General features: G+C 45.3%; 1 protein-coding gene across 2 annotated transcripts in view; it reads right to left on the reverse strand.

Moving 5' to 3' along the window:
* PGAP1 (post-GPI attachment to proteins inositol deacylase 1) overlaps positions 1–16,143 on the reverse strand; it is a 1,466,013-nt gene that overhangs the window by 760,424 nt on the left and 689,446 nt on the right. For both annotated transcript variants that reach the window (XM_069615724.1, XM_069615725.1), the window contains one exon: positions 14,795–14,872. In XM_069615724.1, the coding sequence (XP_069471825.1) occupies positions 14,795–14,872 (78 nt within the window). The remainder of the gene's footprint in view (positions 1–14,794; positions 14,873–16,143) is intronic.

Raw genomic sequence — 16,143 nt, forward strand, 5'->3', positions numbered from 1 at the left:
CATCCACCACCGAGGACCATTGGGTCAACCACAGTGGTGAATTGGTGTACCGAGGATGAAAGTTCTGGGTTGCCTTCTCCAAATGGAAGAACATTGCAGCCCATTTTCGTAACAAGCTGTAAATCTGACAAGTCTCATTGGGCAGAAGGGGCTAACCCCCTTTTCACAATTCTGGCAGACAGGCGGAATGGGCTGGTGTCAAGGGACAGGAGCAGAAGGGGATCCACAAATTTGGACGAGAGTCCTCCTAAAAGGACTCGTATCCATAGTAGTCCTAAGGCTACACCTCGTCTCATGATGCCCTCCTCAAAAGGAAGATCATTACAGCCCACCCCTGTAAAGAGCCATAAATCTGATGAGTCTCATTGGGCAGAAGCGGCGAGCCCCCTATTTTTAACCTTGGAGGATAGGCGGAAGGGGCTGGCCTCAAGGGACCGGAGTCGAAAGAGATCCACGAATTTGGAAGAGACCCCCCTAAAAGCAAACCTACTTACAGCAGTTCCAAGGACATGACACGTTGCACGAATTTCCTGCTATTGGAACGCATCCTGTATATCAACAATGGCCTTACATTGAATAGGGAAAATATGCTTAGATTACCAACTCATGTTCCAAACTTACGGCCGATATCAATCAACGACCTGTACATAATTGAATTCACAGATGGACGCCTGGAAAGGGTGGTAATTCACCTTGTCTCCAACTTAGTAAGGCAGTCCCTGTTGGAAGAAGTGGATAACCTCTTACGTTTGGGATTTGATTTTGCAGAGCTGCCTGACGAACCACACCACTCTATAGTTGATCCTCGGGCTGGGTGGTCTAAGCAATCAAGAGGTGCTGAGGTCATATGAAAGTAGGGGTGGCTCTTTTCCCCCGTACAGGATCAACACATTACAACCCCTCAGATAAGCACAGGTTGGTAAATCCAACAAAAACCTCCACAGGACAAAGGGAAAGCCAGCTGGAGATGGCGGTCTGTAGCCTAAATCGATGACAAGCTAAGAGCGTAACAGGCCCAGCCAGGCAACTCGGACCTTTCACCTTGGGATGTTGGAACACAAGAGGGCATACTCATTTGTTTGGCAAGAGGGACTTGGACTTTAATTCGTATGATATTGTATGCCTGCAGGAGACTTGGCTAAGAACAAAGCTAGTCTTGGAAGGCTTCATGGTACACTTGAATAAGGCACCAAAGGTGCCTAACAGGGAGACCAAGCTCAGGAGTACTGACAGCGGTGAAAAACAGAAGAGGCTTGGTAGTGATTGAAACAACGTATCCAAATGCTTATATACAAATGCTAATGTTCCAGGTTAATAGCTCACAATCCACTAGGAGATGTTTAATGTTACTGAATTTGTATTGGAAAGTCGAAGCCGAAGCTGCGGCTAACTTTCAGAGTATAATCATGGACTTCATAGATAGATCTTTGAGGTTTGGCCAGGTTTAGCGATAATATTATATTGGAGATTTAAACATTCACTGCTTTGATTGTAATAATACCCTGATACAGGAGATCCACACAATCGGAATTGAGAGGTCATGCTTGGTGTAAAGAGCTGAGCTACAGAAATGTACATTTGCTGAATGGACAAATCAAGGGCGACAAGCCGGTTCAAACGACATGAAGAGAGGTTGGGAGAAAAAAGGTATTCGATTATTTATTCTTGCCAGAGAACATACTGACAAGAACCCTAAAATTGCAAATTAGACACACTAACTCCAGTAATCACAGAATCCTGAAGCTGGCCTGTATAAAATGGGAAAGAACCGGTATGGAAACATATCCTCAGGCGGTCGCAGTCTTTGGGGGCGGGGGGGACTTTGGGGACAAAAATACTGTGTCTGAGCAAAAGATTCAGTGAACAGGTGACGAGAGCTACTACTGATCAAGATTCTTTGTTGGATTACAACAAGCTCTGTACAATTTACACTGAATCAAGAAAACCTGGCCAGAAGGTCAGCTACACCTATTTGCATGTTTATGATGCAGAATTAGTGAAGGCCAAGAGGAATTGAAGGGCAGTGTTGAAAGTGCTTACGCACAAGAGAAATGCGAGCATGGACCCCAGTAGAAAATAAAGCTGAAATATTGCAACTGGATTAAAACGAGAAAATGTATGATGCTGCAGCACAATGGAGAATTAATGAACAACTGTATTGAAACGAAAAGGACGGGTGACATTTGGAAATTAATACTTTCCTTGAACAGGCGCCATGAGGCACTGTTAACAAATGCCTTCCCGCCCAAGGTATGGGTTGAGCATTTTTCATTGCTGTTTTTGGAAAATGGAGTGGGAGATTCAGCATACGCTGATCCAACGTGCAGGAAATAGTCTCATTCAGTGGAACTGGACACCACCGCAGACCTGATTAAAAAAGCAAGTAAGTCTAGAGCGCCAGGTCCAGATGGTATAACCAACGTGATGCTTAAAGAGAACCTGGAGGAATGGGCACTGTTTCTGTTGGAGCCGTTTGCCTATATAGGAAAGGTGGGATAAATTAAACCATCATGGAAAAGAATCAGTGGTGGTACCAATTTTCAAGAAAGGCGACAGGTCGGACCCCAAGAATTATAGACCCATTGCTGTTCTTGACGTGGTCAGGAAAATCTTTGCAGCACTCGTGCTGAAGGAGCTTTTGGGGTGGGCCTCTCTATTTGGAAACTGGGATCCCTTGCAGTCAGGTTTTATTAAAGGGGTAGGGACGTCCCTGAATGTGTTCCTTATTAACATACTGAAAGCACATTCGGAGAGGAAAACATTTAAAATATACCTGGCTTTCATAGATCTGGCCCAAGCCTTTTACACCATGATCCATCGACAGAAAATTTGACTGCTGAAACTGAAAGGAAGGACATTTGGGAGCCTATACAAGGCTTGCATTCTGGCAAATCCTTGCAAGTGCGACTGAACTCTAATGGGAAACTTTCTGAGACTATCCCAACAGGAAAGGGGTTGAAGCAGGGATGCCCGTTGGCACCATCTCTGTTTAACTTATTTATTTCAGACTTGCACAAAACACTGACAACTGCAAGAAGATTCCCACCTAACATTGACATGGTGTATCTAGATAGACTACTGTGTGCGGACGATTTGGCCCTAGTAGACCAAATCCCATGAGGACTGCAAAGGCAGCTATCGCTGCAGGCCTACGTCGATGAAAATGGCTTGAAGATCAATATTTCGAAATCTAGTATATTGATTTTACAGCCACCAACGGGGAGTGCAAGGTGTAAACATCAGTGGTTCTTGGGAGGGGAGAATTTGCGAAGGATGAACTCCTATGTGTATCTGGGGATGCACCTGAATACCAGCATAAAAGACGCCCGAGAAAATTGCCTCTATGCATAAAAGTGAAAAACCTGGCATCCCAAGCGAGAGTTATCTCAAAAAGATACAGAAGATTCTCCCTTTCTCCCGTAGTGTCCTTTTATCGACTGAAAGTGATCCCAATTTTGACCTATGGAGCAGATGCTTTTTTTTCTCACTGAAAGCCGACACGTGGCCAACGCTGGAAAATGTATTTTGGAAATAAGTGTTGTCACTTCCAGGGTGTGCCCCAATCCAGGTGATAAGGACGGAATGGAGTCTCACATCTATGTATGCAATGGTGCTCTGGAAAAGCTTAATGCTATAATTAAGTTTATAGCAACAGAGCCAGTGCAGGGTTTTTGCATACTTAAGAGGGTGTTACTAAATCATTCTGAGCCTACTTTAACAGAATGGAAGATTATTTGCGGGGAGATGTGTGCCTCGGAAAGAAACTTTGGTGTAGAATCCCACTTTGGTTAAAAAAAAGTTATGGAGAAAAGATTGGATAGAGACACAGCAGAAAAGGCAGACTTAACAAAATGTACGCACAGTCGATAACTGAACCCCGGCATTTTAACTCTGCCTAAATATCTACTAAAATGTCCTAACAGCTTATATCGAGTGAAATATATGAAGTTTAGGCTAAACCTCTTTCCTACAAGAGACATTTTGGTCAAACGCAGTAGAGACAAAATGGATGATCAATCGTATAGGCTGTGCAAACGGGAGAATGAAAAAGACTCTGAAACACTGGTTACTGTTTTGCACAACATTAACTGAGATCAGAACTAGGATATGGGGCAAATTCATCAACGACCGATGCATTAGATGCGCCGATCAGGGGTGGTAAGTACTAGTCAATGCCGAACGACTAACACTGATTTTAGCGTTGGTTAACCTTTTAAGAGAGATATTTATTAAAATAGGGACTCTGCCTGCATAGAGTTAGGAGGTGCCAATAGTATTTTTATTTTTCTCTCTAGAGATGTTTCATTAATTATATACTGATTTTATCTAATTAATTAAGGCAAAGGAGTAAATGCCCAATATATTAGGAATGTATTATGAATTTAAATGAAATGTTTGTGGTCAGGGATTTAGGATGTTGTCAATGAATTGTTTTTTTCTTTTTCTTATCTACCTGAGTGTTTTTACTTATTTTAATGTTTGGATATTGTATTAACTTGTATTATGGTCTAAATGGTAAACGTTTCAAATAGTAAACCAATGCCAATAAATAAAAACATAAATAAATAAATAATAATTACAATTATGGTTCATCAAGGAGGTGGTCAGGGAGCTCATTCCAGAGTGCAGGGGCACAGACAGGGAAGCTACACCCCCCCTTTTGTTTTGCGATTGAATTTGGGGGTGCTGGGGCAGTATTTGGAGGCTGTACATTGTGGTCTTGTTGTGGGTCTTGAGAATTTTGTTCCCAGATAGAGAGGGGTGTTGTTGGAGAGGCAGTGGTGCGTGATGGATTGTCACATTCCGGGCGTGATGGCGGTGGCTGCCGCGATTGCAGCTCAGCCGCCATTGATTGTTCCACCACGCTTTCCTCCGTATCATTGCAGCGTTCTAGTCTTACCTGTTTTGTCCGTCAGCAGGGAGTACTTCCTTCCTTCTTTCCCCGCTGGCGGCGCGTTGCAACCCTCTTCGCTAGACTTTCTGCTTTGCGGTTAATACGCTGTTTTCCCTTTGCTTCTCACTGAAGCCCTATCCCTCTCGCTGCCTTACCGGCTTCTTTTCCTTCCCTGTTTTTCTCTCTCCTTTGTGGCTCTCCTCCGTTGGCTGTTTCTCGCATACTGTGGTACCCTCCATTTCCCAGTGTCACGGCACTGACCCTTTCCCTCCTTACTTGCAGCTTCCTTCTTTTCCGCTCAGCTTTCCCGTTTTCTCTCCTAGGGACCATTTGCCTTAGTACCTATCTCCAGCTTTTTTTTGGCACACCGCAGATCTGCTAAGTCTGCTCAAGATTCCGTTTCATTCAGTCCCGTGGCTCCAACTACTTCCAGACCACCCAGGAGCTTTTTTCTGCTGCAAGGCTTTTTCCTCCTGTACTGCCAGGCCCGGGCTGAGGTCGTGGAGTGGTCTCAAAGTGGATCCACCACGGCTTCTATCTGGGTCAGGTCACCAGCACATAAAAAGGAGAAGGACTACCAAGCTCATCGTCAAGGCATAGAAGAGTCAGACACTGGAACCACAGGTGAGGGGAGTGGTGCTACGGTTGGGGAGGTCGGATCCTTAGAAGCATACCCACAAGGTGGTCTAGAGGGGAGAAGTGACAGTTTGCAACGCCCAAAAGTTACGATGGCCACCCCAGAACAGTTGCAGGAGCAAGTCCAAGAACTCTGGAAAGCAGTTCACAGCCTTTCCCAAGAACTTCAGACGGTGAAGGCTGAAAATGTAGTTCTTAAACAGCTGGTTTCTAGTCGCAAGCCACCTCCTCCGGAGTTACCTCCGATGGCTCTATCTTCAGGAAAGTTTGACGGTTCTCCCAAGAAGCTGGAGGAATTTTTAGAAGCAGCTACCGTGTACTTCACTTTTCGACCCCAGATGTTTGCTACAGATCAAAGGTCGGATTTTTGATTTCCAATATGACAGGCAACGCATTGGCTTGGGTGACTCCTTTTGTCACGGGAGAGAACCCAGTGTTCCAAGAGTATGCCGGCTTTCAGGCTTTGTTAAAACAGACCTTTGAAAGGCCAGAATTTACCTATACAGCCTGCAAGGACTTGTTAGATGTGCGTCAGGGCACGTCTGATCTTCTTTCCTACATCACTACCTTCAAGACTTTGGCTGCTACTGCGGGCTGGCCGGAACAAGCCCAGTACGCAATATTCCGCAGGGGTCTTAAAGAGGACCTAAAGGACGAGCTGGCTCGCTCTCCACGACCTACCACTTTTTCTGAACTCTTGTCCACCGTACTGCAGATTGAGTTTAGACTCCAGGAAAGGCGACAAGAAAGAAGGCGCTATCGGGGAAACCTTCCTAGTAGTGATCTGTCTACTACTTCAAGTTCTATACCACCCTTTCCCCGAGAAGAACCAATGCAGATTGGAACCACCCGGGCACCATACTCCGCGGAAGAAAGAAGACGCCGAAGAGAGAGGTTTGTGTGCTTACTGTGGCTCAGACAAACATCAACTAAAAGACTGTTCTGAACTACCACCAAGACGCTCGGGAAACGAGCAACCCCGGACCTAAAGGGGACAAGAGTCCAGGGTTTAACTGTATCGGCCAGTCCCTATGTAACTCTCTCCATTTCTACCCAAGAAATCCAAGAAGATTTCCGACTAATGGTAGTTAATGTTAGTGTGAAGATCGACAATCAACACGTGGGGACCCTAGCTCTCCTGGATTGCGGGGCCGCCAGTAACTTTGTTGACACTTTGTGGGCCTCTAAAGTCGGTCTTAAAAGACTTACGCGTAAGGAAGGACAACCTGTGGAGGGGGTGGATGGTACGCCGCTCTCTTCAGGGCTCATCACACAGACAACTGAAGATCTCCAGGTTCGGATCTTCCAGCATGTTGAAACACTCAGGTTCGACATCATAAGGGCCGCTCACTTTCCAGTCATACTGGGCATCACCTGGCTCCGTAGACACAATCCTCAGGTGGATTGGGCATTAAATCGGCTGAGCTTTGAATCTGAGCAAACAGCACTGCCTCCCTCAACCGGTTTATGCCAAACTGCAGCTTGTTCCGCTTCTCAACCAAGAAACTGTAAGCATTCATGCCTTACTGCGCTTCTGTGTGCAATACCAAGGCGTCTTTAATGAAGTTAAACCTGCTATTTTGCCGCCTCATCGGCCAGAAGACTGCACAATTGACTTGGTACCCAATGCTTTAGTTCCTTTTGGCCGGATGTTTCCGCTTTCCCAAACAGAGAAGGCTGTTTTGCGAACCTACCTTGATACCAATCTTCACAACGGTCTCATACAACCTTCCAAATCCCCAGCAGGAGCCCCTTTGTTTTTTATCTCAAAGAGGGATTCCAAAGAATTAAGGCCCTGTATTGATTACAGAGGTCTCAATAAGGTCACAATTAGAGATCGATACCCCATGCCTCTGATTACGGAGATATTAGAGGCTGTGCGACATGCCAAGATTTTCACCAAATTGGATCTCCGCAATGCTTACCACCTACTACGTATTGCTATGGGGGATGAATGGAAGACCGCATTTCGCACACCTTTTGGGTTGTACGAATATAGGGTAATGCCATTTGGTTTAGTCAACGCCCCAGCGGTATTTCAGCGGTTCATGGACCGTTTATTCTCAGATCTACTGTTCTTTTCGGTCATTATCTACCTGGACGATATTTTGATATTTTCCAAAGATGAGGATGACCATGAGCTTCACGTTCTTGCGGTACTGGACAGACTTCAAGAGAACAGTCTACTGGCCAAACCAGAGAAATGTCAATTTGGTGTTACCTCCATACCTTACCTTGGGTTCATTCTTTCAGAGCACGGTATTTCCATGGCCCCACATAAGGTTTCCGCTATTCTCGATTGGTCCACTCCTTCTACCTTCTGAGACGGTACTACCTTTAACCTCACTACTGAAGAAGAATGCAGGCCTATTTGCATGGTCCTCTGCAGCTGAAGAGAGCTTTAAGCATCTTAAATTCTTATTTTGCTCCGCCCCTAACCTACAGCAACCCGATCAAGACAAACAGTTTATTGTAGAAACAGATGCTTCCTCGGCCGCTATCGGAGCAGCTCTTCTTCAAACTAAAGAGGGGGTTGAACACCCCGTAGCATATCTCTCCTGCACACTCACAGCTAGCCAATTGAACTATTCAGTATTGGAGAAGGAGTTGCTGGCTATGAAACTGGCTTGTGAAGAATGGCGTAATCTCTTGTTGGGCGCTAAGTATCCGTTTTTGATCCGCATGGATCATAAGAACCTCAAGGTACAGCAAGCCATGGAATGTTCTAACTCCCGTCAAGCCTGATGGGCCTACTTCTTTGCCCAATACAATTTTCTGGTAACATACCTTCCTGGGTCCAAGAATGTTTTGGCCGACGCTCTATCACGTAAAGAGACAGATCCCACCTCTGAATCTGACGGACCAGAACTTATGTTTACTGATGGCCGTATCGTGGCACAAATCAACATCTTTCTTCAAAGGTCAAAGAAGCCATGATAAAGGATCCCTTGATTAATGAACACAAACAGTCTTCCTCCTACCAAGTAAGAGATGGCCTCTGGTTCTTTCAAGATCGTTTTTACATCCCCCCCTGGCCACCTCCGGAATTAGATTATATGCTGGTGTCACGACTCCAAGACTGCAGGTCATAGAGGTCAGTCTAACACGGTAGAACCCATAAGACGGACCTTTTATTGGCCAGACATAAAGGAAGACGTCAGATCCTACATTGTGTCTTGCCCCGTTTGTGCCACAGCTAAAATCCATAGGCAAACCATTTGGTCTTCTCACACAGCCGAACATACCTCAACGTCCTTGGGGCCACGTTTCGACTGATTTTATAGTCGACCTTCCTCCCTCAGATTCCTGTACTTGCATTATGGTGACTATTGACTCTCTTACCAAGTTAGCACACTTTTCTCCTCTCCCAGGTTTGCCGACTGCTGTTAAGATGGCTGAGGGGTTTGCAAGAGACATCTTCTGCTTGCATGGCCTCCCAGACAAGATCACTTCTGACCGTGGCAGTCAATACATCTCTAAATTCTGCAAAGCTCTCTGCAATTGCTTGGGTATTGATCGAGCTATCTCCTCTGGGTTCCATCCCCAGACTAATGGTCAGACGGAGAGACTAAAGGCCACCCTTGAACAATATATCAGATGTTATAGTAACCAACTGCAGGATAACTGGGTACTGCTTCTTCCCACGGCGGAGTTCGCCTATAACAACTCCAGACACACGGCCACTGGACTTACCCCTTTCTATTGCACTTACAGGGTTCAACCCAGGGCACTGTTACCTGTAACCTCTCTCCCCAGTAACTCCACAGCTGTAGAATCTATCTTGACCAATATTTCCCAGGCTCATCCGACAGCCAAGATCAGCCTTGAGAAGAGTCTCAGGCATTACAAGAGACAGGCAGATCACCATTGGCGCCCCGTTCAGGAATGGGGGAGGGGAACAAAGGTATGGCTCTCAACCAAGTTTTTACCCAGATGGGTCCGCCCTTCCAAGCTGTCCCCCCGTTTTCTGGGTCCCTTTCCCATCCTGGGGAGAATTAACCCGGTGGCATTTAAGATGAAGTTACCTCCCTATCTCAGTCGCATTCACCATGTTTTTCATTCCTCTCTTCTTAAGGAATATATTCCTGATCCCGACCGCAAACCTGATGCCCACCAGAGTACCTTCCGAGACGCCTCACAAGAAGAATACGAAGTCTCCAAGATCCGAGACTCTCGGTACTATAGGGGACGTCTCCAGTACCTTATCTCCTGGAAGGGTTACCCCAGTTCTGAAGATTCATGGGAGCCTGCACATTTCGTGAGGGCCCCCAGACTCTTAAGACGTTTCCATCGTACCCATCCCGGGAAACCTGGGGGAGCGGGTATTAGAGGGGGGCATACTGTCACATTCCGGGCTGGATGGCGGAGGCTGCCGCGATTGCGGCTCAGCTGCCATTGATTGTTCCACCACGCTTTCCTCTGTATCACTGCAGCGCTCTAGTCTTTCCTGTTTTGTACGTCAGCGGGGAGTACTTCCTTCCTTCTTTCCCCGCTGGCGGCGCGTTGCAACCGTCTTCGCTAGACTTTCTGCTTTGCGGTTAATACGCTGTTTTCCCTTTGCTTCTCACTGAAGCCCTATCCCTCTCGGTGCCTTACCGGCTTCTTTTCCTTCCCTGTTTTCTCTCTCCTTTGTGGCTCTCCTCAGTTGGCTGTTTCTCGCGTACTGTGGTACCCTCCATTTTCCGGTGTCATGGCACTGACCCTTTCCCTCCTTAGTTGCAGCTTCCTTCTTTTCCGCTCAGCTTTCCCGTTCTCTCCTCTTGTAACGCTCATCTGATTCCCGTAGAGGCGCCGGTCTTGACTGGGCGTATACCGTATCTTCACAGGTGATGTGTAACACACGGCTGGCTCTTTGGGCTGGACCTCTGTGCACGGTATATCTGACACGAAGGGTAAGATGTCTGCAGATAGAAAATATGGGATTAAGGAACTGGGCTATTGAATGTCTCTCTCTTCTTCCCTTTCTCTTCTCCTGTAGAACCCCAAGGTTAACGCTCTCATCTTAGGTAAGTGAACGCCGTCCTCTCCATCTGCCTCGGGGCAGGGTGCTGTAACCAGTTTCTTCACTGGATAAGGGGAGCAGGCCTCTTGACTTCAGAGGACTGCTGTCCGTTGTTTACTGCACGAACGGTAAGTTTCAAGTAATTCTAATGTCTTTAAAGTCTTTAGTAATGATGTTTCTTGTTTTGCAGGGTTCCGGCGATGGCGGATGACGGGCTGAAGTGAGTTGAAGATGGAGCCCGTGTGATGAATAGAAGCGCCTGGAAGCACGTAAGTAAGCGCTTGTTGCCTGCTTCACGATGCGCTCTAACTGTCTTTTTATTTTGCAGGTATAAGTTCGGAGCGGCTGCAGGGTGCCGGAATACCCACTGGGTTAGATGTGGAAAGGAGTAATGGCACGTGAGTATTAAAGTTCCCCAATGTCTTTAAACGCACCTTGTTTTGTCTTTCAGATGCGGGATGCAGCGCCGAAGGCCTCCGGAGCGTGCGAAAGGTTGGTAAGCTTTTGTCTTTCAGATGCCGGAATGCAGTGTGAAGACCTCCGGAGCGCACGAAGAGTAGGTAAGCCTTTGTCTTTCAGATGCCGGAATGCAGCGCGAGGCGTTGGTGACAGCCGATGGACCAGGTAAGTGAAGAGCTGTCACTGAAGACCGTAATGCTAACCTGTTCTTTCTTGTCTTTATAGGTGTTGCTGAAGACTGGATTCAGGATGGTAAGCCTTTTTCCTTAGGCCCAGGATCAGATGCAGAAGACACGATGAGCGTTCTGCTGCAGAGGATGCAGAATAACGCAAAGCAAGATTCATCCATCGGGTGTGGTTTAAATAGCCTCCTGTAGTGCTTAGGTGTCTCCTTCCACAGCCACGCCTAAGTAAGAAAAGAGTTCCTGCTTTCCAGAAGAGTTCCAGTGTTCTGAATCTAGGGAGTGGCTCCTGCCCCACCCAACAGGAAAAGTTGTTCCAAACAGAAGAGGATCAGAGGCTCAACTGGCAGGCAAGTAAGCAGCATGGTCTGCTGCAGGTAAGTCCACCCAAGCATTATGAGCCCGGCGCTTCCAGCGCTGGGACTGGGCATATTTATGAGCCTGGTGCCACTGGCGCCAGGACTGGGTCCAAAAGGTCCCAACTGGGACTGGTTGGCACTCGGAACCTGGGTTATGGATCTGCTTCCAAGGGAGTTGGGAAAACCCTGACATTTTGGAAGCAGAGATCATGACACCTCTAGGGACCATTTGCCTTAGTACCTATCTCCAGCTTCTTTTTGGCACACCGCGGATCTGCTAAGTCTGCTCAAGATTCCGTTTCATTCAGTCCCGTGGCTCCACTACTTCCAGACCACCCAGGAAGTTTTTTCTGCTTCAAGGCTTTTTCCTCCTGTACTGCCTGGCCCGGGCTGAGGTCGTGGAGTGGTCTCAAAGTGGATCCACCATGGCTTCTATCCGGGTCAGGTCACCAGCACATAAAAAGGAGAAGGACTACCGAGCTCATCGTCAAGGCATAGAAGAGACGGACTCTGGAACCACAGGTGAGGGGAGTGGTGCTACGGTTGGGGAGGCCGGACCCTTAGAAGCATACCCACAAGGTGGTCTAGAGGGGAGAAGGGACATGGATAAGATCTTGAAGATGATCCTGTCCTTGACCAGAAGCCAGTGAGCGGCTCTCCTAGCTTCGGATACATAGTCCCACTTTCCACTGTCAAGTACTGCCCTTGGTGCATTATTTCGGACTGATTGAAGTTTGTAAAGATTTATTGGCGGAGGGATTGCAAAATAAGAAGTTGCAATAGTCACGTTTTGAGCAAATGAGTGCTCAAGCACCTTTGAGGCATTTTTTGGAGGACAGGAACGGTCTGCTGGCGGTGATAAGCTTAGTGGCGTAACCTGACGTTGAGGCTATGTGGTTCTTTTGTGGTGTCATCTTGAGTGTGGAATCAAGGTAGAGAGAGAGGGTTTTGACAGCGGTCGGGATGGTGTGGCCATCAATAGTGAAGGATTTGTAGGTCTGAGGGAGCTTTGCTAATGTTGCCGGAGGGCCCACGAGGAGGAGCTCGATCTTCTCATCATTGAGGCAGAGGCAGTGTGTGGCAATCCAGGTTTGGATCATTTCATAGGGGAGGTTGATCTAGAGTGAATCCTGTGTGTAGTTCCCTGAAAGGGGGATGAGAATGGTTGGTGTATGAATTAATCCCTGATGGTCTAGTGATAGCATCTATGTATGCTTGCCGCAGTTGTAAGACAACATTGCACAGCTTTCTGCTCAGGTGTGTATTGATAGTGTGCGGCTCTCCCTGCTCTTTACCAGTTTTACATTTGGCCAGTAGACTGCAAAGTCCTGGAAGCGTGATTATTGGTGTGCGGGTCCCAGTCTCCTGGCATCTGTTGTGTGTCATGGGATCACTGTTCTCACTGGAATGATTCTGACTCATCTAGTATGGGACTGTGATGTCACTAGGAGAAATCACAGAAGACTGAAACATATCGTCTCGCAGAAGCTTAGCTTGAGACAAAGGTGGACTGCTTACATACATGCTAGCACTGGGGACTGGGGCCAGGAATTGGATCCCTCTCAACTGCCACTGTCTACCTCAGGGGTAGGACTAGATCCAGATTTCTCCCTGGCAGGCCTTAAGCCCCAGGCAGAGAGGGGTTCCCATGGGTTTATAGTCATAAAATTTCTTTTTTATTCGAAATGGGGGGGTTCCCCGCATCCCCCCTTTTTTTCACCTTTTTTTTTCTACATGCAGAACCCAAGAATTATATAAATAAAAAATAAAACATCTGACTTTTTTTTAACATTATTTTTTCGAATTTTTTGTAATTCGACATTATTTATTCGATTTTATGACTGCACACCATCCCCATGCTCTCTTGAGAAGGCCAGGGTACTGGCCTTGTCACAGAGTCTGCAATGTAACGCCTGGGTAGGCCCAAGGACACAAAATCAAGAAATTGAGTAGAAGGCAGGACCCATTGAATGGCACAGGGTAATAACATATGGGTGAACATAAGAGAAATACCAAAAGAGGTAGAGGCCCATAGCATGTTACAGATAAGGTGCATGATGGACAACATCAATGTACCCATAAACAACTGCATAGGGTATAAAGTAGCAAGAGGAAGAAGGAAAAGAAAAACAAAGGCAGTAAGGATAAGAAGAGTAAGGAAAGAACGTCTAAAATAGATAGGAGCCTGGGAGAGGGATAGAGAACCTCAGAAGAAGGCTTAAATAGTTCAAAGTGGACTTGGTAGACTATTGAGGGCCTCTAGATATACTATGAAAAAGAAAGTAGCAGGAAGATAAAGAGAGGCCCAATATGAGTAAGAGGACAGAGCCAGGAGATAGGAGGGATGGTTCATAGACAAAGAACGTCAAGAGGAGAATGGGGGAATTCGTAGCAAGAGCAGCCAACTCACAGCAGAAGAAAGAGGAGTTACCCCTCCAATTGAAAAGAGGGGCCTTTCTAAATGTGCAAGAGAAGCTAAAAAAACAATTAGTGCAACAGATCTACATGGGGAAGTGGAGGAAATCACAGAAAATAGGTGTGTGTTCTGTAATGGTGAAAAACTGAAAGCGACAAAAGGAGAACGCTCACAGAAAGACGACCTGGGCCCAGGAAGAAGGAAAGGTAGAGGGTCCACAGAAGGACTATAAGGCCTACAGGTAGAGCTACAGGTGAAGGTGGAGGAAATGCACAAAAGAAAGTTGAGTGGGGCATGTGGAACAGAGGACAAAGCTCACTACAGAAGAGGGTGTTGACCCTAAAGGAAGATGACAAAACTTTGTTCAAAGGAATTAAATGTTCAGTGAGAATGTCCAGCGACTGCCAAGAAGAAAAAACGGACACTCTGGTGTACGAATATGTGATACTCAGGCTGGGAACTAAATGTAGGAGACAAATAATTGTAGTTGTTTTTCTTGCAAAGGATATACAAGGAAAATGCTGCTATTGTGAAAATTCAGTTTCTGATAATTTGTGTTGCTCTAAATATATCCCTACCAACCTACACTGCTTGCAAAACTAAAAAGGTTGGATTTTATTTAACAGTACACCGTACGAGACACTTGTTTTCACATCTTTGTACTGTGTCTCAAATATTTTGAATGAACTACATGTAAGAGCAAAAAACACTAAACATTAAGTATATCGATTTTCATGGAACTTTCAGTAACCAGGATAATTGAAGATAAGCAGCATTGATTTAGTTGCTAAAACATAAAATACTTTTATGAGTTTCCAAGTCACGCAGTTAAAAGTATATTGGTACCTGACTCCCATTTGTTGTAGGCACTTGTAATACAAAATGTGATAATGATGGGTAATCCTCAAGTTTCAAAGTCACTGTCTGAAAAAGAAGAAAACCATCAGTTTTTGGCAAAAATTAAGATAGTGCAAGCTATTATTGAACACAACCATGGGATAAAAAAGTCTAAAGGAAAACGCAGAGCATGTCATGAAAGAAAGGCATGAAAGAAAAATCAGAAAAGAAAACACAAATGGCTACATATTCTGTGAATTCACTAAAAAATCCAAACAATTTTAGTATTTAGAATGTTAAATCCAATATAACTGGGTAACGAAACTCTGAACAGAATACAGCTCTAAATAACATGAAAAACATGAAACTAAAAACAGAAATCGGTACATAGGCAAGGCCAAGCAGAAAAAGTGTCTTATGGTGCATTACGAAAAAGGATCATGTAGACACTGGCAAAGGATTTTTAAAAAAAAATATATATATATATTCAAATGCCTCCACGTAGTTGAATGAGCTTTGCTGCAGATGTTTTGGCCGTTCGCCATGTATTTAATTTAATGCTGTTTTGCAGTGGGTTAAGACCACATTAACCTAATTTTCCAAAAGTGCCTTTTAAAAATCAAGAGTTACCATTTGATCTCCGAAAAACAATCATGCCTGCCATTGTTCTCTTTTCCTAGCAGATTAATTTAATGTTCATCTTATGTTTGCATTTTCTAAAATCAGTTATCTTTTTGTAATCCATTTTATATTTAAGTTCCTCTTTTCCAATGGTCTGAAGCTGCGAAATAGCCAATTGTTGACTATGTATAACACTGATTTCTGCAGCAAATAAACACATTATCTTTTTGCATTATTGTTTTAAATATGGTGTGCATATCCGCCTCATTCAAACCTTCGAGTATTATGAAGCCTCCTCATATTTCATCATCACTCTCCCACCTTAAACCAAAAACCACAAGTAAGTCAGACAAGCCTGCATCATAATGGGTCTCCCATTAATCTAAACGCCACTTCACAAGTCTGTGGGCCACTTCTTTGTGAACAAAAGAGGGCAGGTACCAAAACTCGCCTGCCAACACCTAAAATAATTGTTTTAAAAAGGTAGTGACCGTGAACCAGGACCATCTTTGTCACTAGGAACACTTAGATCTTTGGTTGGGTTGATGGATCCCAGGTGGGGGAGGGGGCAGGACTGCTAAATTAAACAAACAAATGTTATCTTTTTTTAAAAAAATGTATTATTTTTTTATGGCTGAATTAATCAACCTTACAATACATTGTTACTGTTCCATATATACATTTACAATCCTAAAATCTGGTGCAAACAATCTTAGCAACATTACATGAATATCATT

The sequence above is a fragment of the Ambystoma mexicanum genome, chromosome 9 (assembly GCF_040938575.1).
Source record: "Ambystoma mexicanum isolate Mex_15411 chromosome 9, UKY_AmexF1_1, whole genome shotgun sequence".
In the NCBI taxonomy this organism is placed as follows: Eukaryota; Metazoa; Chordata; class Amphibia; order Caudata; family Ambystomatidae; genus Ambystoma; species Ambystoma mexicanum.